This window comes from Eptatretus burgeri, chromosome 6, assembly GCF_056783735.1.
Source record: "Eptatretus burgeri isolate ZD-2024b chromosome 6, Ebu_testis_v1, whole genome shotgun sequence".
Lineage (NCBI taxonomy): Eukaryota > Metazoa > Chordata > Myxini > Myxiniformes > Myxinidae > Eptatretus > Eptatretus burgeri.
The window spans coordinates 20,214,281-20,235,581 of NC_140966.1; the positions used below are offsets into that span (position 1 = coordinate 20,214,281).

Below are 21,301 nucleotides of genomic sequence, written 5' to 3' on the forward strand. Positions count from 1 at the left end.
ATTTTCATCATTCTTTCCCATCCCCAACACCCTCCACTTGCTCAGGTTAAATTCCATCTGCCAATCTTTTGCCCAATCCATACAAGTATCAATACTTTCCTGTATCTGATCACCACCCCCTCTGATATCCACCTCACCTCCAAGCTTTGTGTCATCTGCAAATTTGGAAAGCCTACTCTTCACCCCACTATCAAAATCGTAGATGTAAATAATGAATAAAAATGGTCTGAGTACTGATCTCTGAGGTACCCCGCTACTTACATCCTCCCAGCAAGACATCCTCCCACTCACAGCCACTCTTTGCTTCCTCTCACTTAGCCAGTTTGCAATCCAATTAGCTACCTGACGAGCCACTCCACAAGTCTTCACTTTGGCTAACAACCTCCTACGTGGTACCTTATCAAATGCCTTCTTAAAGTCTAGATATATAATGTCCACTGCGATCCCTCATCCACCCAATCAGACACTGCTTCATAGAACTCCATAAGATTTGTTAAACAGGAACTACCTTTGGTAAACCCATGCTGACTACCTTTAATTAGTTTGTATTTGGTTTAATGGTTCCTCATCTTGTCCTTAATTAATGTCTCCAACACCTTCCCCACAACTAAAGTCAAACCAATATGTCGATAGTTTCCCAATTCTTCTCTGGATCCTTTCTTAAATAATGGTGTTACATTTGCCAATCTCCAATACTCCGGTACCTGTCCTGACTCCAGGGAATGATTGAAAATATCCGTTAACATCTCACTTACCTGCTCAGCCGCTTCCCTCAATACTCTCGGGTGCATATTATCTGGACCCGGAGATTTATCTTCTCTTAGATTTCCTCGCTGTTCCTTTACTTCCTCCACTCCAACCTGGATCTTCTGTAAAAGCCCTTCTTCACCTCCTTGATAAATACTCTCAGCTATTGGCAATTCTCATGACTGTTTGTTGTATAAAAGTTGAAGGAAAATACCTGTTTAATAAGCCTGCCATCTCACCTGCATCACTAACCACTCTCCCGGTGTTATTCCTCAATGTGCCCACACTGGTCCTCACCTGTTCTTTTCCCCTGATATACTTAAAGAAAGCCTTGCTGTATGTTTAATATTCTTAGCCATGTCCTTCTCATACTCTCTTTTGGCTTGCCGAGTTATTTTATTAAATTGCCTCTTATCTTGTTCTCCTGTATGTTGTATTGTTATTTTTTTTTAATCAGTCCACTGCAATGAGGAAGCTATTGTTGGTTGATATTACTCAGATACTCCATGACGAAATGGTTACATCAATTTCTAAAAGGGCACGAGGTGGAGCGCATATTCTGCCACTCAGTGCCTGATCCACAAGAACATATCAGACCCAATAATTTTTGAAATATCATCCGATATATATATATATATATATATATATATATATATATATATATATATATATATATATATATATATATATATATATATATATATATATATATATATATATATATTCCTGGTGTTAGCTTAATGGTTAGGGTGGTGAGCTTGGGATCTGAGGATCCTGAGTTCAAATCCCCTTCGGCTGTTGAATTAATACCAGGCGGGGTTGACTCTGCCTGTCATCCTTCCGAGGTCGGCAAAATGAGTGCCAGCTTGCTGGTATCCTGTGTCGGAGTGGTGACCCTTCCAGGATTGGACCCAATAGCCAAGGAGACTGCTTAGGCAGCACCAACGCTCTGCACAGAGTATGGTCCATATATATATATATATATATATATATATATATATATATATATATATATATATATATATATATATATATATATATATATATATATATATATATATATATATATAGTTTTTGGCCTCATCTCTTCATGGTGAAGAATCGCTTTGGAAAATAAAAAAAAATTCTCGTATCCAGATCTGGATTTGGATCTTCACCAAACTCGAATCAATTCATCCTTGTCACACACCCAACCTGCCCACCAAATTCCATCCAAATCCTTCAACAGCTTTTTGAGATATTCTGCACACAAACAAACAAAAAAGAAGATGTCGTGCACAGCCAAAATCCAGAAAGCAAATTTAACCTCTAAAATAAATATTGGTTGAATTCAATGACGAAATATGCAATGCCTCTTCAAATTTAAATTGAATGGGATTATAATTGACAATTTTATAAATTCGGCCTATGTTGATATTTTGGCTGATGTGGACTTTCAAAATCATTGGTGGTTGAATTCATTGACCTGAAATATATATCCTCTTCAAATTTTAGGTCAATTGAATGAAAATTGAGGATTTCAGAAATACCACCTTAGTTGTTGACCTTGGGACGATTTTGACCTTTTGCTCGATGTTGACCTCCAAAATAATTGGCTGATTTAATTCATTGACCTGAAATATAACTCCCCTTCAAATTTCAAGTCAATCAAATGAAAATTGAGGAATTTAGAAATCTCACCAAATTTGTTGACCTTTAGCCTGTGTTGACCTTTTGATCTTTTGACACAAAAGACTTCTTCTTGATGGCAAACTCTACCATGTGGTGAAGTTTCGAGAAGATCAGTTTAAATTTGCGACCTGCAGTCGACAAACAGACAGACAGAATAACAAGAAGACGTCATGCAGAGAACGACACTTACAGAATCCCCCCAAAAATTATTGGTTGAATTCAGCGACCAACTGTGCAACTTCAAATATCAAGTGAAGCGGATGAAAATTGACAATTTTAGAAATTTGGCCGATGTTGACCTTTTGGCCAATGTGGACCTCCAAAATAATTGGTGTTTGAATTCAGTGACCTGAAATATATATATCTTCTTCAAATTTCAAGGCAATCAGATGAAAATTGAGGATTTTTGAAATTTCATTCTCGGTGTTGACATTTGGCCATGTTGACCTTTTTACATTTTGACCTCAAAAACAATAGGCTACTTGCTTATGACGAACTCTAACATTTGGTGAAGTTTCGTGAAGATTGGTTTAAAATTGTGACCTGTAGGCGATTGACATACAAACGAACAGACAGACAGACAGGCAGAATAATGCACAAGACCAACCAATATAATTGAAAAATCTTTGATTTTTCACAAGTAACAAACAGACGGATGGTTGAATCCAACATGTCTGCCAAATTTCGGCCTAATCCTTCCACAACTTTTTGAGACACCTTGTGATATATCGTTTGAGCCATATATCTCTCAATGATGAAGAATCAATTGTAGAATTCTCGGAGCAAATCCAGATTTGGGATCTTCACCAAAACTGAATCAATTCTTCCGTGTCACACATCCAACCTGTCCACCAAGTTTCATGCAAATCCGTCTACAACTTTTTGAGATATCCTGAACACGATCAAAAAAACAAGCAAACAGACAGAAAGATAAACAGGGGGTGAAAACGTAACTCCTTCTACCTCCAGTGATGGAGGTAATAATAATAATAATAATAATAATAATAATAATAATAATAATAATAATAGTAAAAATATATAATAATATTAATATTAATCAGAACTGTGAACAGTGCTGTCGGCTTCCAAGCAGAGCACCCACGTGGAGCCCCAATCACACGTTTTCTGGGGAAATGAAGCCCATATCCATCGTCGGCAGGAAAAAATTACATAAAGCCTCCCTCGACAATCCATACAATTGTAGCAAAACTTGACAGAGGCCCATTCAGTGATATTATACACTTCAATAAGGTCAATATTCGGAGACCATTTTACCACAGGGACAATCGTTTATGTTCGTATTATTGAAATATAAAACTTCCATCATCAATCCACATATCACCGTAAAGACCAACTCCTGGAGCATTCAATGATGGTATATCTGATTTGATGAGAGTCAATCTCGAAGGGCTATTTTACCTCGAGGGACCGTGACTAACTCAGGTGTGCCAGGTTTATCACAGAGAGTGCAGACAACCCGAAAAGCCTTGGAAAACATCAGATTCTTCCCAATTTTGCATTACCAACTGCTAAAAATGGTATCAGACATTGAATAATTATTTTTTTTAATGAACTGTTTAAAGCCTGAGAAGAGAGCTACGTGTTCCGGCTTGAGGCACTGCTAACGGGGATGGATATTTTAGCTCAGAAGATACAAAATGTAAAGCGTCCATCAACAATCTGCAGAAAACAGTAAAGCCTCACTCAGGGAGTATTCGGTGATGCAATCTAGTTTGCTCACAGTCATTTGGTCTCACACTCATAAATCAGTCTCAGAGTGCTTTGGCTGTCTGTCAAATTTCAGGCGATCAGTTGAGTAGTTCTGGAGAAGACGATTGTTTCATTTTTTTTTGGACTAAACTGAGATGGCCACCAATAGAAGACAAAATTCCAAAACACAAATCTGTTAGGGTCAAGTACCAAGGGTGTGCTACAAACCTGTGCAGATTGGCACAGCCTCCTGTGATGTTTCTTTAATGTCGTTTCACAAAATCGGCAGAACCTGAATAATAATCCGAACAAGAATGATAAACTTCCTGCCTGTTGGCTTGGAAGCCTAATAATAATATTATTAATTTATAAACAGCAAATTACTTGAGAGGTGCAAATCCCCAATCACACATTGCTGTCTACTATTGTACTAAGCATTTATTTTTAAGCTATTATGCTAAAATACATAACGAGGTAAAAGGGATCCTTAATCCATTTCGCAACAAACTTCCAAAAACAGGTGCAAATGATGAATAACACACAGGAAAATGGAACATAAACAAACACAGCCCCAATGATTGCAAAGAATAAAAAAAAAGGAAAACTACAAAAATAAATATCAGCAGATGTACTCTGACAAATGGGAGAATGAAAAAAGAGCAGGAACATTTTAGAAAGAGCTTGACAGGATAGAGGTCAACAAAGGAAGGCCTTTAACATGCCTTTAAGATAAGATGTCAACTAATGCCTTTAAGAAATGGTGGGATAAAGCCAATCGGATAAATGCATGTTTCGTGGGGTGGAAACAGAAAGTACCAGCCACCTCCTTTTGGGATGTGAAAAACTCATGTTGGAGCGTACAAAAAAGACATGACAGCGTCTGCAAAGTAATCCACTGGCACATCTGTACACATTTCAACATCCCAGTCCCAGAACAATTAAGGAAATGCAAACCAGATCCGATCCTTGAAAATGAACAGATGATGCTCACACATGACGAGATGATCCCATCAAATGTGGACATTGCGCAAACAAAGCATTGCATCCGGACGTGGTGCTCAGATGCAAAATGGAAAAGTCAGCATTGTTGAGCAACATTTCAGTTCCCAATGACTTTGGACTAAATGCCACAGAAACTATGACAATGACCAAATACCAGGATCTGAAAAATGACATCAAGAAGATTGGAAATTGAAGAAAGCTGAAATTGTGCTGGTGGTGATTGGAGTTACAGGAATGATAAAGAAAATAATTACTGGGTACTTAAAATCATTCCAGGGAATATTACTCCTCACGAGCTGCAAGTGGAGGCTGTCAGAGGTTCAGTGAAGATTCTGAAAAGAGCCCTCGGAACGAGGGTATGAGAACGAATTTTCACAATTTGGTTCATGAATCCTGATCCTTCACCAAAAAAATAGGAAGTAGAGATTTTGAGTTCTGGGAGAACTTCCTCCCACCTCCTGAAAGTCACAAATGGAGATAACAATCAACGAGAGACATTTACAGACATGTGTGTGTATACACTGAGACTGGTGTCATAATGGTTCTCACAGCCACAAAAACTGAAAACTCCACAATGCCCATACCATGATTCAAATCCAATGCCTGCCACAAACAACAGCTCCAGCTGAACATTATCGAACTAATAAATGAGGAAATCTCTGTATGTGTGTGCGTGTGTGTCTGTTATTCACTTTTCTCGACAACCGTTCATCCAATCTACTTCAAACTTGGCGGGTGTATTGCTGGGGACCCGAGGAAGTGCAGTGTCAAAAAATAAAAATAAAATAAGATAGAATAAAAATAAAAAATATTTTAGCTATAAACTATTTTGAAAATCTTAACGCTCACGTTTGAATACCGTAGTTATTAAAATTTTACTTATTCCAAAAATACAGTTTTTGGCTGCTCTTAGAGCACCCTTATTCTGGACATTTCCATCTGTCTGTCTGTCCATGAAACTCTGGTCAAGCCCAGGGGCTAAACCACTCAACCGATTCCAATGAAATTTGGTAGGAAGGACCAATATTTCTGGGAATCATGTGCTTTCGAATCTGGGACCCCAGGCCCCCGCAACGGCCCTTTAAAGTGGTCAAAAATCGAAAAAAAATCGAAAAATCAAAGCTTAGAGTTCTGTGTGCAATCTATCTCGCTCCCTTCATGCCAATTTGCAACCCTAACAAAAAATATTTGGAGGAGGAAATAGGTTTTGGGCGAGTACATGTCAAACATTTCAGAAACGGTTAATTGTGAATATCTCTAAGAGGAAGAGTCTGATTTTGATGAAACTTGGGTGAAATGTGTACAATGTGGCTAACATGTACACAAAAATGAATGTTTGCTATGCACACCTCCGTTGCTTAGCAACAGCTAAAATACTTTATCGTACATCGTACACTTATTGTGGACTGTACAAAAAATCAATACCTCCGAAACTGGACCTCCGAGGGACCTGTTTTTTTTGGGGGCCCAAGGAGAATGTCTTACAGCATCATATAAAAAAATAAAATCTTTAGCGAATGGATAAATGGAATTACCAGGGCTGCCATTTGTTAGAGTCTCTTTGGAAACATGCCTGAAATTTCACAAGGCGGGTTTCTGGGCGCAAACTAAGAGGGCTGTGATAATCATATTTATTGTGCTAAATTGATTGATAGCATGTACATGAATATCGGCGAGTCACGTCGGCCAGCTTTCCATCTAGAGCGAGCAGCCATGTCGCCTACCGGCTTGTTTTCTTTATTCTGTATTTTTTTCTGCTGCAATGATGGATGGGAACGTTTTGAACTGGTACTGCACAAGTAATATGTTATGGAGCAAGTGTATGTCCAGCCACTAACCTATGTGATTATATATCTGTTATGTACTGTTTGAAGGTCTATTAATTACATACTATTGGAACGTACCCTTCAGACATTTACACCATCTCGATTGTAGAACCTTTAAGACACACACCACACAAACATATGTAGTCTTCTTGCAAAACACAACATAGACTATATTTTTTCAGCAAGTAATACACAAATTCTACTCACCAAGAGGGTGGCTACTCTGATATATGTGTATATATATATATATATATATATATATATATATATATATATATATATATATATATATATATATATATATATATATATTGATACATGTATGTGTATATAGTAGCAAGTGTATGTCCAGCCACGAATCCACGTGACTAGATGTCTCTCAATTACATACTGTTTGAATGTCAGTTGCACAGTGACAATGTCCATTATGCTATTGGAACATACCTTTCAAACCTTTGGATCCTTTCGATTGCTGAGACCACGTAAACCTTTTGAAGACCCTTTAAGAACCTTTAGACATTTCAGATGCTTTAATCGCAGTTAGACATTTACATCCTTGAGAACCCTTCGACCACTAATATACCTTTTGATACTCGATGATCCATAAAACCCTTTAGGCACTTTGGAAAACTTAGAAACCTTTAGACCCTTTAAGACCAGGAAGACACTCAAGACCTCTGAAGACCCTTTAGAACCCTTAGAACCCTTCATCACAAAAGACCATGGAGACCCTATTGACCCCATAAGACCCATAAGACCCTATATATCTTATTAGACCCTTTAAAACCTTGACACTGTAGACCACATTGAGCCCGAAACCACCTTTTATATTTCGGACACTTTTAAGACCTTTTGACCCATCACTCTTTGGACCTTTTATACCCTTTTGATGCCTTTTTGGATCCCTGGATCCTTTAGACCTCACATACCCTTTTGACCTTGATACCCCTGAAGTCCCTTGACTCCCTTTCGACCCCTTAGACCTCAACACTCTTTAGACCCCTGAGGACCAATCACCTTCAAGCCCTTTCGACATGTTTAGACTGCTTGGACCCTTGACCATTTTGGGACTTTAGATCCTTCAGACCCCTTATATATCTGCATCCTTTAGAGGTTAGACCCTTTCGATCTTAAGTCCATCTTGACCCTTTTAGATGCACACCACACAAAGATCTATTGTCTTCTTGCAAAACACAGACTACTCTTTTTCCAGCAATTAATGCTCAAAGTCGACACACCCAAAGGGTGGGTACATTCACTGCTAATTATAATAATAGCTCCCATTTCAAGCTCATCCTTCATGAAGCTATACATGGTGTTTTAAAAAGCTTAATACAACTTTGACTTCCTGCCATTTGTTTATTTTTTTTACCTATACCGTGTTTTTTTTGCATGGTTTGGTGGTTATCGTGGTATTTGTTCCCTGTGGTTTCTAGCTTTGGAGCTCAACTAAGCAATTGACATTTTTTTTTGTATACCTTGCCGAGGCTCGTATGAGAGCTCACACACAATGCACAGCAAGGGGGGACATGAGACAAGAGGGGCGGGAGTGGGAAGAACAAAATAGTGGGGAACAGAGACATTAGGAGATCTGTGGAAGAGAGAGGGATGGGGGGGGGGACACTGGGAATACAAGATGGACATTACAGGGACTTTCAGGAAGGAAAGCAGGGAATTTGCAGCAGGTGGTTTGGGATGGATTATCGGGGGTAGAAAACATCGAGTATTTGGATGTGGGACAATAAGAGGTGGTGGTGAACAGCTGTTTTGAAGGCCTGGAGGGAAGAATGAACAGAGTGAGGGAGTTTATTCCAAAGGCAGGAAAAAAAAGAGGCATGAAACAGCAAAGGTGAGCAGTGATTCATGATTTTGGTAGGTTTACCAGAAGGGGGTTGTTGACGGACCTTGAGCGCCCTACGGAAATATGGTTGGGACAATTCACAGACACAGCAAGGGGGGCGGGGGCGAGGGCGAGAGAGCAGTGAGGAGACGGTAGAAGACAGAAAGAACACTGACCAGCATGTGGTGGGAGAGTGAGTGGCCCAAAGACTCCGCCTCGTCGTAGTAGATGCCAATGATCCTAAATGCCTTGCTTTCTACAGCGTGAAGCTGAGAAAGGTGGGAGGCAGGAGCACCAGCCCAGAGGGGAGAGCAGTACTCCATCAGGCTGTGGCCTAAATCTTTGTAAGTGGTCAGGAGCTTAGGTGGGCCGAGGAAGGACTTTGCACGATGGAGGATTCCCAGTCGGCGACTGGCTTTGGAGGCGAGGTTTGAAATGTGGCTTTCCCAGGAAAGATCATGGCAGATAGTGAGACCCAGACGCTTGAAAGAAAGGACTTCTTCCAAAGTAATGCTGAGAAAGCGGATGGGAGGGGTGGGGGGGTATTCCAAACGGTCCTTTCGAAGAGACATAGTGAGAGTGTGGGATTTGTCAGGATTGAAAGACATGTTCCACGTGTTGGACCAGTTTGTGATTTTACCAAGATCTGCAGTGAGCGAAGAAACTGTAGCATGCCGGTCTGATGGATGACAGATGGAATGGCAGAGGGTGGAGTCATCAGCCAAGAGACAGAGAGGATTTTCCAGAGAATCAGAGAGATCATTGATGAAGAACAGAAAAAGAACAGGGCCCAGAACGCTACCTTGAGGAAGTCCAGCCTGGACAGGAATAGGGGATGAAAGAACTCCATTTAGGGCCACACGTTGACTGCGAGAGGAGAGAAAGTTTGCGAGCCATGAGTGGAGATGGCCTTGGATGCCATAGGAAGAGAGTTTGGTGAGCAGGGCAGGGTGCCAGACGGTGTCGAAATCACGTGATATGTCTTGGGATTTAATGTCCGGCATTGTGGACCTCCATCCATGGTTGGAAGAGCAGAAGCAGCATATCCAGGGTAGAGTGACCTGGTCTGAAACCAAATTGATGATTGGAAATGAAGCCATTTGAGAAGAGGAAGGATTTAATGTCTGAAGCGATGATGGATTCCATAACCTTGCTTATGATTGGGAGAAGGCTGATTGGTCTGTCGTTGCAGGGATCTGTTTTTGCACCTTTTTTATACAGGGTAGTAATGTTTGCTGATTTCCAAGCAGATGGCAGATGACTTTGAATAAATGAGAGGGTGAATAGAACAGAGAGAGGGTGAGCAAGAGCAGAAGAGCAGCTTTTGAGGACATGTGGGCTGATGCCGTCTGGACCGGTTGCAGAATCTGAGTCGAGGTTTGACAGCAAGCTCTCCACCTTGACAGGAGATAAGGACACAGAGTCCAGGAGCAGTTAGGTGTGACTGTTTGAGGTGGGTACAGAAAGCAAGGGGTTTCGGAGACAAGATTTTGATGCAAATACCGAGTTAAGGCATTCGGCCTTTTCACGTGCGGTATCAGCAGTGCGGCCATTTGAGGTAAGGGAGGGGATGGAGGGGGGACATACAAAAGAAACAGATTTGATTAGATGCCTCCAGGATTTGGAGGTGGGAGAGAGGTTTGAGAGTTCAGACTTGAGATGAGAAAGATGTTGCTGTCTGGCTCTCCTGAGGGTAGATACACACTTGTTCCAGCTTTATGGAAGGAGCTGAGATTACCTTCAGTTGGGTTTGCTTTCCATGAGGCAAAGGCAAGTTGTTTCAGGACAACTGCCTCACCCCAGCTTCAGTGAACCAAGGGCGGGAGGAAGGGGAGAACAACTGAAGACGAGAGGGGATAAATCTGTGCATGAGGGAGAGCAAGTTTCTTTGAAAGAATTCCCAGGACGAGTTGTTATTGGAGAAAGTCGTGATGGGAGACCAGTCTATAAGTTTGATGGCTGATTGAAGACCCGGCCAGTCAGCTTGAGTGAAATGCCAGACTTGATGTCGCTGAGGTGGTTCTCTGATAACAGCCAGAGATGTCCACTTTGACAAGGACGTGGTCAGAAGAACCGATTGTAGCGATGGAAGAACAGCAGATATTTTCAGGGACATTTGTCAAAATCAGATCCAGAAGAGATGGAGTACCATTGATTGAGATCTGGGTCGGGAAGTTGACTAATTGAGTCAGTCCCAATGAGTTGCAGAAAGCTTTTGCTGAAGAGCAATGACAGGTGAGTGAGGTACCCACACTCAGCCAACTGGCATGATGACAATTGAAGTCACTACATATGAGGATGAGAGAGTTTGGATGAAAAGATAGAAGATGGTCCATGTTTTCGGATAGTGAGGTATAAATGGAGTCATCAGTGTATGGTGGACGGTCCAGTACACATTTAAACATGAGGTGGGAGTGGAGGGCAGGCCTTAGCCAGAGGTATTCCTGGGGGTGTGGGGGAGAGAGGTCAGTGCATGGAGAGTGAGGAATAGAGTCTTTGATGAAGAGAGCAACTCCTCCACCAGGACGAGGCTCAGGTCTGTCATACTGGAGGAGGGAGTATCCCGGGAGTCTTTGTCAGTGGCAACCTGTATGGCAAGATCTGTAAGGTTTGAGCGAAGGCCCTGGATATTTCATGTCCACACTGTTAATGAAGCGGGATGGGAGGGGAGGGGGAGGGTCGGACAAGGGAGGAAAGGAGAGTTGTTGAAAGATTGTGGGGGGTTGCAGAATAGCTCGGGGAGGGGGCCGGATGAGGAGGAGAAAAGGCTCTGTGGTGCTGGGGGAGAGGGGGTCAAGAGAGGGAGCAGAAGGCAGTTGAGGATTTGAGGAGGTGGAGTGATGAGATGCAGGTGAGAGGGCAGGGGAAGGAGGCAGCTTTGTGGATGAGAGGGGGGGGGGACTTTGAGAAGGGTGAGTGAGAGGAGTGAATGGTGGGAGAAGGGTGAGTGGGGAGAGTTTAGGGACAAAGGTGAGGATGAGTTTTGAGAAAGGTGAGAGAGAGGCTTGGAGGGAAAAGAGTGTGATGGTTGCTTTGAGAGGGAGGGGTAAAAGGGGTGAGATGGCATTGAAGTTGGAAAAAAAGAATGGTTGATGGAAAGCGAACACTCATCGCAAACTGGAGTTTTTAAAATTTGTTGTTCAGAAATGCGATTAAAGACATTTCTTGATGGATGCAATAAAGGCGAATTAAGAGAACTAGTGCAGTTCCCGTTCAAAACGTTCACATCCATAATTGCATCAAAAATATACAGAATAAAGAAGAAAACTGTGTTTTTGGAATAAGAAAAATTTTAAGAACTACGGTATTCAAGCGTGAGCGTTAAGATTTTCAAAATAGTTTATCGCTAAGAAAATGTTTTTAAAAATTTTTTTTTTTTTGCCCCTGCACTTCCTCGGGTCCCCGGCAATACACCCGCCAAGTTTGAAGTAGATCGGATGAACGGTTGTAGGGAAAAGTGAATAACACGCACACACACACACACACACACACACACACACACACACACACACACACACACACACACACAGATATTTCTGCATTTATTCATTACATGGAGAGAACAAACGCTGTAACAGTTGGATTTTTTTCAGCAAAGTGTGAAGGAAAGGTCGAATTGAGAGCAGTCTGTTGAAATAGAAGAAGAGGAGTGCATTATGATACAATAATGAGAACCACACATGTGAAAGAGGAAGATTAAACATTATAAGAAATCGTTTTATTATTACTAGCATTATTACAGTATTATTGTTTGAGAGAGGTTTCATCAGATTGGTTAATGGAAAGGTTGTAGAAAAAATCGTGAGGTGAATGGTGAATTTGGTTCGGTAAACACAGAGGGTGGAAACAGATCATGTGGTTACGGGAGAAGCACGTGGCTATGGGAGGTGTATTGTCAGAAGTGAAAAAAATAAAAATAAAAATAAGGATTGCATAATATTCATAAAAGGGAAGGTTGAAGTAAAATCGTAAAGGTGTATGGTGAATTTGGAACTTGGAAAGGTAAATGCAGAGTGAAGCTGCTGGGTCAATGAAAAGTATCAGGAAGAGGGTGGAGAGATACACGTGGTTACAGGAGGTGTATAGATCGAAAGGATACAAGGAAAATTATTAATTTTTGATGTATTTTTGAAGAATAGGTAAGATTTGGGAATGGAAGGTTGTAGGAAGAAATTGTGAAGCTAATGGCGAGAGTGGGTCAGTTAAAGTCGAATAAAGATGGTGTGCCAACAGGAGGAAGAAGAAGAAGAAGGATTGGGACTCGTGGGTGTGCAGGGAGAAAGGTGGTTTTATTTTTTTGTCTTTTTTTGTTTTGGATTTAAGACAAGAAACAGAGTGTTTAGTTGGGAGGGTTGGATGCATTGGAAAAGTGGGGAAAATAGGGAGAGAATACAAATAAAAACGATCATACACCAAGAGGGGAAGGATGGGTAGGCCTCAATGAACCCGGTAAGACAAGGTCGATGAAAACTCCCAAAATAGCACGATTTTTGAAACAAAACTGAACTAGGAACACACAGAAACATGTAGGCGAGAAAACGAACAGTTAAAACGGGACAGATAACCTCCGGAAACTTAACTTTGAGACAGTCAGCAGAGAGCCCCGAGAGACCCTGTCATCCATCGCTCCAAACCCAGAACCGGAATTCAAAGTGAAGCAGTGAAGCAGAAAACAAAAGTAGTGACTCTGTGGTATGAGACTAAATCATATGTCGACACCCGCCGGAGGTTCTGCCGGGAATATGTCCTCAGAACACGTGATGGACCCACAAAATGTGCCATTCAACGTCTTGTGAAACATTTTGAGCACAAGGGTGCATGCACAACCAGAGCAAGGGCTAAAGTGGCAGGCCAGCATCAGTAACCAAGAGCCAAGCCAACATCAACGACATGTGGGATTCTGCAGTGGACAGTCCCAAGAAGTCCCACCGCTGGTGTTCTTGGGAGTTCGGCATCAAAGCATCATCAGTCCGGCATATCCTCATGAAGGATCTGAAGCTTTTCCCATGCATTATTTCTATTTGGCATAGACTGAGTTAAGATGACAGGAAAAGGAGACTCGATATATGCAACTGACTCAGTGACAAGATGGAGCAGTACTCAAACTGGATCAATCTGATCCGGTTCACTGATAAAGCCCATTTCCACTTTAACTGTGCCATCAACAACCACAACAACATTTTCTGGTAGGTGTCTACATATGATTTAGTCTCATACCACAGAGACACCACTTTTGTCTTCTGCTTCACTGTCAATGGCAGAGTTGAGCTCTGGAGCCAGAAATCCTAAGGAACAAATACCATGATAACATCACCAAACCCTGAAAAGGAAAACGGTATAGGTCAAAAAACAAAGAAATGGCGGGAAGTCAAAGTTGTGTCAATCTTTTTGAAACACCCTGCATATGGTCTCCGAAACATTTATGAACCAGAAAGAGTCCAAATGAACCACAAGGGATCTGATCAATCCCTATGCTCAAGCCATTTAGAAAATTTAGAAGTTGGCAACAACACCTGTCCCAAATTATTTAAATTTCCCACAGATTCCATGGAATTATTCACATCTACATTGGAAATTATATTTAATTTTCCTTTTGAAAGACAGCAGGTATACTCAGCATGCCATGCTCCTGCTCTTATTGTCCAAAATGGCAGCTTTCTTTCCCTCGATGGTAGATCATACTTGCTTGGAGTCTCAATCAAAATCAAACAGCACATAAGCAAGATTAATGATTGAGATGATGATAATGCTGATGATGACAATAATAATAGCAATAATATTTATAATGGCAATGATGATGACGAAAATGAAAATATTACCACATTGCTAAATGCTTTATTTTAACATCGATCTTCGGTATACATATTGGATGCATTTCAAGGGCATATCTAGATAATGGACTAATCCATATAGGATATGGAATTTGAACATGGGTTCTCAGCATTATGAGCTGCCATTGTCAATTCTGACAAAATGGTGATGCAGGGAGCTTTGGGCGTTTGGCCTTCCTGTCAATAGTGTTGAATGGTGGCAGTGGAGTGTAAAGTTCTGTTCGTTTATGAGCATTATTAAACTTTACTGATGCGATGATCTGTAGCCTAGTCTGTGCCCCTAGCTTTTGACTATTACTCAAAGTTAGAGGGCAGTGTGATTGATATTGAGTATTCTTTCTTCATTTAACACCATTGTGGAGATAGAATGGTGCTGAGCTGTGTTCAACCTCCCTCCATCTCCCCCCAACTCCCACTTCCCTCCCTTCAACCTCTTCAGCCTCATGGAATATCTATGATTAATGATCTGAACAATGAAATGCCACCATTGACCATGAGATCTTCTCTGTTGCGCTTTTTTTTCCTTGTGCAATATTGCATCAGCGAAGATCAAATTATATTGCTCTTGCTGATTAAATGCTATGTTTGAACTTTGTCTCAGGAATCTGCTTTTGTGGGTGAGCATCTGTGGTTGGACACGAGCATGTCTGGTGACGTGTGCTACGTTGGAGAGGAACGCTGCATTGCGCGAATATCGGTATGCAATTTTATCATCCCTCCCCCACCCCCCCCCCCCCCCGTTCTCTGATATAGGGATATAGTTTTCTTGTCTTGAGATATTCCTTGTGGAGACACTCACAGCCTTCATTATTGAAACATCTGACTGAATTAAGCAATGGGGTGTGAAAGGAGTGGGAGGGGGGGAGCATTTGAGATAAATCATGCTTTCAATAACAAGGTGGTACTCACAAACCTGTAACGTAACACACATTGAAAGCACGGAGTTGATGAAGGATGTTTGTGCCCTCTGAGATCAATGGCCCAAAACAAACTAAAGTTTTCTAGTTTCTTACATAAACATTCTGTGTGACTCAAATATTTTTTACATCCCAGTTGTGACTCAAAGCAAGTTTCTTCAACATTCATCGAAGGATTGTGGAGGAGTTTTTAGATTACATACAAGGCAAATCAATCACACACACGATAATTCAAGACATAAACTGCACAAGTACAAAGGCATTAAGAAACATCATTACACAAGGATACACAAGGAATTTTGATGCAGGAGGAGGAGGAGGAGGAGGAGGAGGAGGAGGATGAGGAGGCCATTTGGCCTCTCAAACTTGCTCAACATTAACATCACACCACATGTATTTGGTGAGCCGGACAAATATCTGAGTTTATCCGAATGCAATTTTAGGTAAATTATAATTATTTTTTTTAATTTTATGTTTTTGTGTAAACTAATGTTACGTAAAATTGCATTTGTAAATAATTGTCCTCAAGGATAGATGGATTCCCCCCACAGATTAGCGTTTCGTATGACTTGTAATACCCGCTCTCACTAAGAGTTTCAATACGTCGTGTACAGTTGTACACATTTACAAAGAGAAAATTGGCATCCTCCCTCACCATCCATCCATCCATCCATCCATTGGGACCATACTCTGTGCAGAGCATCGGTGCTGCCGAAGCAGTCTCCTTGGCTATCGGGAGCAATCCTGGACGGGTCGCCACTCCGACGCAGGATACTCGAATGGCTCAATCATCCCCCATCAACCCCTGCCTAAAACCATTTCCTAAGATGATTTATTTTACTGCCTAAAATCTTCCATCCATATGAGAACCCACACCTCCCTCCGAGTTCAACCACTAGTTTTCAACTCATTCCATCCAGCGGTTCGGGAGAAACGAACACACAGATACTTCTCAAATTATATGTATTGTGATGACAAGGATATCAGTACACAATCAATAAACACATATGCTACATGATATTTGAATCTGGTGAACATGCATAATGACCCAGGGGTTCAAATGGGCACGCCAATAGGCCAACAACACTAACGGGACAGCTGCTGATATTTGGTTGCTACACCATTGATTTTTAATGAAAGTTACAAACCATCAGGAACTATACATGCAACACACCTTTGACTTGTCATATATTCACATATTTAATATATTCTTTCTTTATTCATGATCACTGCTCTTCGGCTTGCTCTATTGATGAGCACCATCAAGCAAAACAGGTAATCATAATTTTATACAGGTATTTTAAAGCCCAAAACACTTAGATGAGAATTTTTCCCTCTAAAAATACATTATTTTCTTGGTTAAATAACAAACTAATCACTTTGAAATTATGAAACATTTCCCTTCTCCCAACGACAGAAATCTGCCCCAAGGAAAAAATGTGCCGCATGCAGGATTGTTGCTCACGTTGCCTGCATCGAACAACTGGAAAAAGTAAGCAGCTTACATATATGTCTTAAATGCATTATGGATTGTACAGCATGCGAATGGCGCCATCTCTTGTTTGAAATCTCAATTGTGCACTTGCAAAAATCAAGACCGCATACGTAAGTGAACAGCTGCCTGATTATTTGCAAATTGACATTCTTCTTCTCACTCTTCCATATTTTTTTTCCCTTCCCTCCAAATTACTCCTTCCCACACATGGCAGATAAATTTCCGCTGCAAACCCAACTTTCGCGAGGCCAGCTTAAGGAATTCCCGTGAGGTGGGTTGGTGTGTGAGTTGGCTTCAGGATGTGAGATTATTCTTTGAGTTTGTTTAATGTGTGTTGCCTTCATGCCGTGAATCTATGAGTAGGATTGACTTCACTCTTGAGTTACATGACTTGGAACTCTGCTGTTGGTTAACTTTAAGTGGGTTATCTTCATATGTTGAGATGACGCCATTTAAGGTTTAATACCATGAAAAGCACGACAAGATCTAAAGTGTGTGTGTGTGTTTGTGTCTGTGTGTGAGTGTGAGTCTGCCAATCATGCTTTATTCTAAAGGGTTCCTGCCATCACATAATAAAACCTAGAAGGGCACTCTTTGACATCGTGATGTCGCCAGAAATGCCTCTTCCCACATTATTACATCATTATACATACTTGTACTAAGTTTGATTTAAATCCCTGAAACCCAGATTCAAAACACTAAATGATTCTGGTTGCCAGACCATGCATCCGATCAAGTTTAAATTTAAAACATATATTCACATTACTGCTCGATCATAATTTTGAAGTTTCACTTCGATTGAGGAAGTAATTCAAAATAAAAAATTTTTTTTAACATTTTTGTTCAATCCAATATGGCTGCCAGACCATGTGACCTATTAATGATTTGTGAACCCCAAGGCTTGGGGAACATGTGGGTGAAGTTTCCCCCACAATCTGTCAAACCTTTCTGGAAAGGATGGTTTTTAAAGGTATATTCTTCAAAAATCATAGCTGCCAAACCACCGATGATGTCATAAGTGGAGAACCTCTTTGTTCCTCATGGATGGGCGATTATACCTGTGAAGTTTTGCCTCGATATGCTCAGCCATTTCGGAGAAGATTTTTGAAGGTTTTTACGTTAAAAAAAAACATTTGGCTGTCATAACACTTGACTGATGACGTTATCAATTTTTTCCCCAATACAATTTAGCCCAAGATAACCCTCAAAATTTTTCATACTCATCAGATAAAGCATTCAACACATGCAATTATTCCGTCATAACGATGCCACCTTTGACATAATCCAAAAAAAAATCACACTTGTTTCTCATCGGGAGTGCTTTGTATGTGTCAAGTTTCAATTTTTTCCATGGAGTAGTTTCAGAGATACAGAGGTCCAAATTTTTTTCCTTTTTACCAACATGGCTGCCACACCACGTGACCGATGATGCCATAATTGTCATTAGAAACTTCCACATGAGTAGTTGCATCTATCGTGAAAATATCGTGTCAATCGGATAAGCGGTTGCAGAAAAAACACAGAAAATTGGCACAGACGGATGTACATGGGGACGGACGGACAATCCGAAACCATAATGCCTCCGGCAACTTCATCAGCATCTGAATAAAAACTGTGGAAAGAGAAGTATTCAATGAAAAAAAAAATGAAAGAAAAGGAAAGGATAGAAAAGAAGAGGAAATGGTTGGAGTTCAGTAGAGGTGAGAGGAAAAAAAAACCCCAGAAGCATTGGGTATGAGTGAAAGGCATACAAGGTGGATAGTGGGAATAAAGGTCACACACTGAAGACTCTATGAAGTATGTAGATGACCAATCATGAAGATTGCATTTTTATCCCCATTAACAGCAATTTCACAAGAACACATGATGTTCGATAAACAACAGGAGCACATGATATACTTCCAAACTTTTTTTTAATATTTTGACCATCGGGTCAATTGTAATTGTGAAATTGAATGCATGAATCGATGGTGCGAATCAATAATGAAGCTAAACAATCTGAATCAATAAGTAACAGGTGAATGTGATTGTCCTGCACAGCGAAACTGCCGATGCTTTGCAATCAGCCGCTGTCAGGTCGTGTGATGGGATGTAATGGAACTTTCTGACCTCACGGAGAAAAGCACCGACTTGTGCCCATCACCATGGAAACGTCAGTACAATGTGCAAGAAGTTTGAGAGTGATGCTTTACAGTTATACTTTTTTTTAACCCAATTGATGCTAACTGCCCTGGATGATAAGTGCTTGCAATATTGTGTTTGTGATGAGAATATATTTTTATCATGAACTTAACAGTCAAAGTGGAAAGGCATGCAAAAGAATACGTATAGCAAACATAATGACTCGCTTAAAATATTTTTTATACATCAGAGATGAACAGGATATGCGTTAGATAATGGACAGCTGATGCCATGAAGGATTCGGGAGAGGACAAGAAAAAGTGGAAAATAAAGACTGAATGTAACTGGACCGATTCCAGATGAGGGAGCGATCAACATTTACTTGGGGGACTGGATAACAAGGACCAGAGAGCCGCACAGTAAACGAGTGCTTAGATCTGCAGGAGTGAGTGGTGCAATGACTTGGAACCGACGGCACATATTTCCAGATGAATGTGAACTATGCCATTCCAACAAGTAGAAACAAGATCACATTTCCGGAAAGAAGTTACAGGTATGGTTGGTCAAATTTGAAAAGATTCATGGAGGTCAACTTATGCCGGCAGTTCAGCGAAAAGAAGACTCCATTCTGCTTCCACAGATTGATGGGGAGGATTTGGTTGCCCTTGACTTCCAGTACCACCACGAGTGCTACAACGAGTAAAGAAGATTTCTTAACAAGCCTGTCAAGCCATTGAGATCAATCCCGACATGATACATGTATGCATAGCATAAGTTACGTGATGACATAATCAGAGAGTGACGACAAGGTAAAAAGGAGATTCTTCTTACATTTGGCTGAATCAACAAACTCCTAATACGAACAATTGAAGAAGTTGAAGGGAATTGATGCTCCATATTGGATCTGGTACCTGAAGGAAAGGGTTCTGGTACAGAAAACCTTCCTCCAGTTCATCTCTCTGAACCTAGCCAACTGTCGAATGAGCAACGTAGTTACCTCTGCCAACGAAGGTGAACAGAGGTATTATATTCATCCGTGTTTGTTTGTCTGTTTGTGAACAGGATATCCAAAAGTCTATGGGTGGATTTGAACAGAACTTGGTGGATGGGTTGGGTGTGTGACAAGGACGCAGTCATTAGATTTTGGCGAAGATCCGAATCCGAACACGAGAATATTTTATATGATTCTTAACAATTGAGAGATAGGGCCAAAAATGATACATATCACGATGTTTCAAAAAGTTGTGGACGGATAATAACAAAACTTTGTGGACGAGGTGGGGAAGTGACTGGAACAAGCCGATTAGATTTTGTTTGAAGGTCTGGATGCCCAGATCCTGCCTTCCGGTGGGTACAAACGTAAACTATTCGTCCTGTAAGAAGTTTGCACTCCACCAAGTACAACTCCACTCAAAGTTTATTCTGAAACCCTTTTGGTGGAAGATCTGGCAGAGGGTCTTGTGTTTTTGTATGTAAATGGTGATGAAACTCCATGTTACAACACTGTATCAAGTCAATATTTTTGTGTCCAGGCATTTTTGCGATTTAGAGCCAGAGAAATGTTTTGCAAGTTTTTAATTTTCTGATTCACAAATTCATCCTCGCATACACCTGTCACTACTAAACATTTGTTGTGTCTTTTTAAATATGTGGTTGTGGCTTGAGTAACAAAAAAAAAACCGAAAACCTCACAAAAATATCCACTTACACAGTGTGCTGAATGCAAAACATTGTTTAATTAACAATAACCATTGGTGCATAGCCACTAAATTTTTCAAGAAACTATCTATTCGCAAATGTCTTGAGACTGCTAAATTCAAAGCGTCAGTGTGTGTTGAACATAGAATTGTCCAAATCTAAATCGCAAATTGCACTAATTGTCATGATCACATTAAACATATGCTACCAATGATTACTGCACCGAATGTGTCCAAAAACTCATTGATGTACTGTATCTGACTGCTTCTGAAGGTTTGCATTGCAGTTTATCAAAGAATTTCAAAGTCGTTCCACATTGAAATGCCAAGTGTTGTCTTAAAACTGGATTGACTTATCTTTATTTGATGTCCATGTGTAATGTTTACCTACCGTTATCAGGAAAATACACACATGTAGTGTGTTTGGGCATCGGTGTTTTGCCT

General features: G+C 40.7%; 1 protein-coding gene across 6 annotated transcripts in view; it reads left to right on the plus strand.

The window, feature by feature from the left end:
- Positions 1-21,301, plus strand: part of DGKZ (diacylglycerol kinase zeta) — a 746,996-nt gene that overhangs the window by 323,414 nt on the left and 402,281 nt on the right. For all 6 annotated transcript variants that reach the window (XM_085884240.1, XM_085884239.1, XM_085884241.1 and 3 more), the window contains 3 exons: positions 15,229-15,324; positions 16,962-17,036; positions 17,254-17,310. In XM_085884240.1, coding sequence (XP_085740366.1) covers positions 15,229-15,324; positions 16,962-17,036; positions 17,254-17,310 — 228 coding nt within the window. The remainder of the gene's footprint in view (positions 1-15,228; positions 15,325-16,961; positions 17,037-17,253; positions 17,311-21,301) is intronic.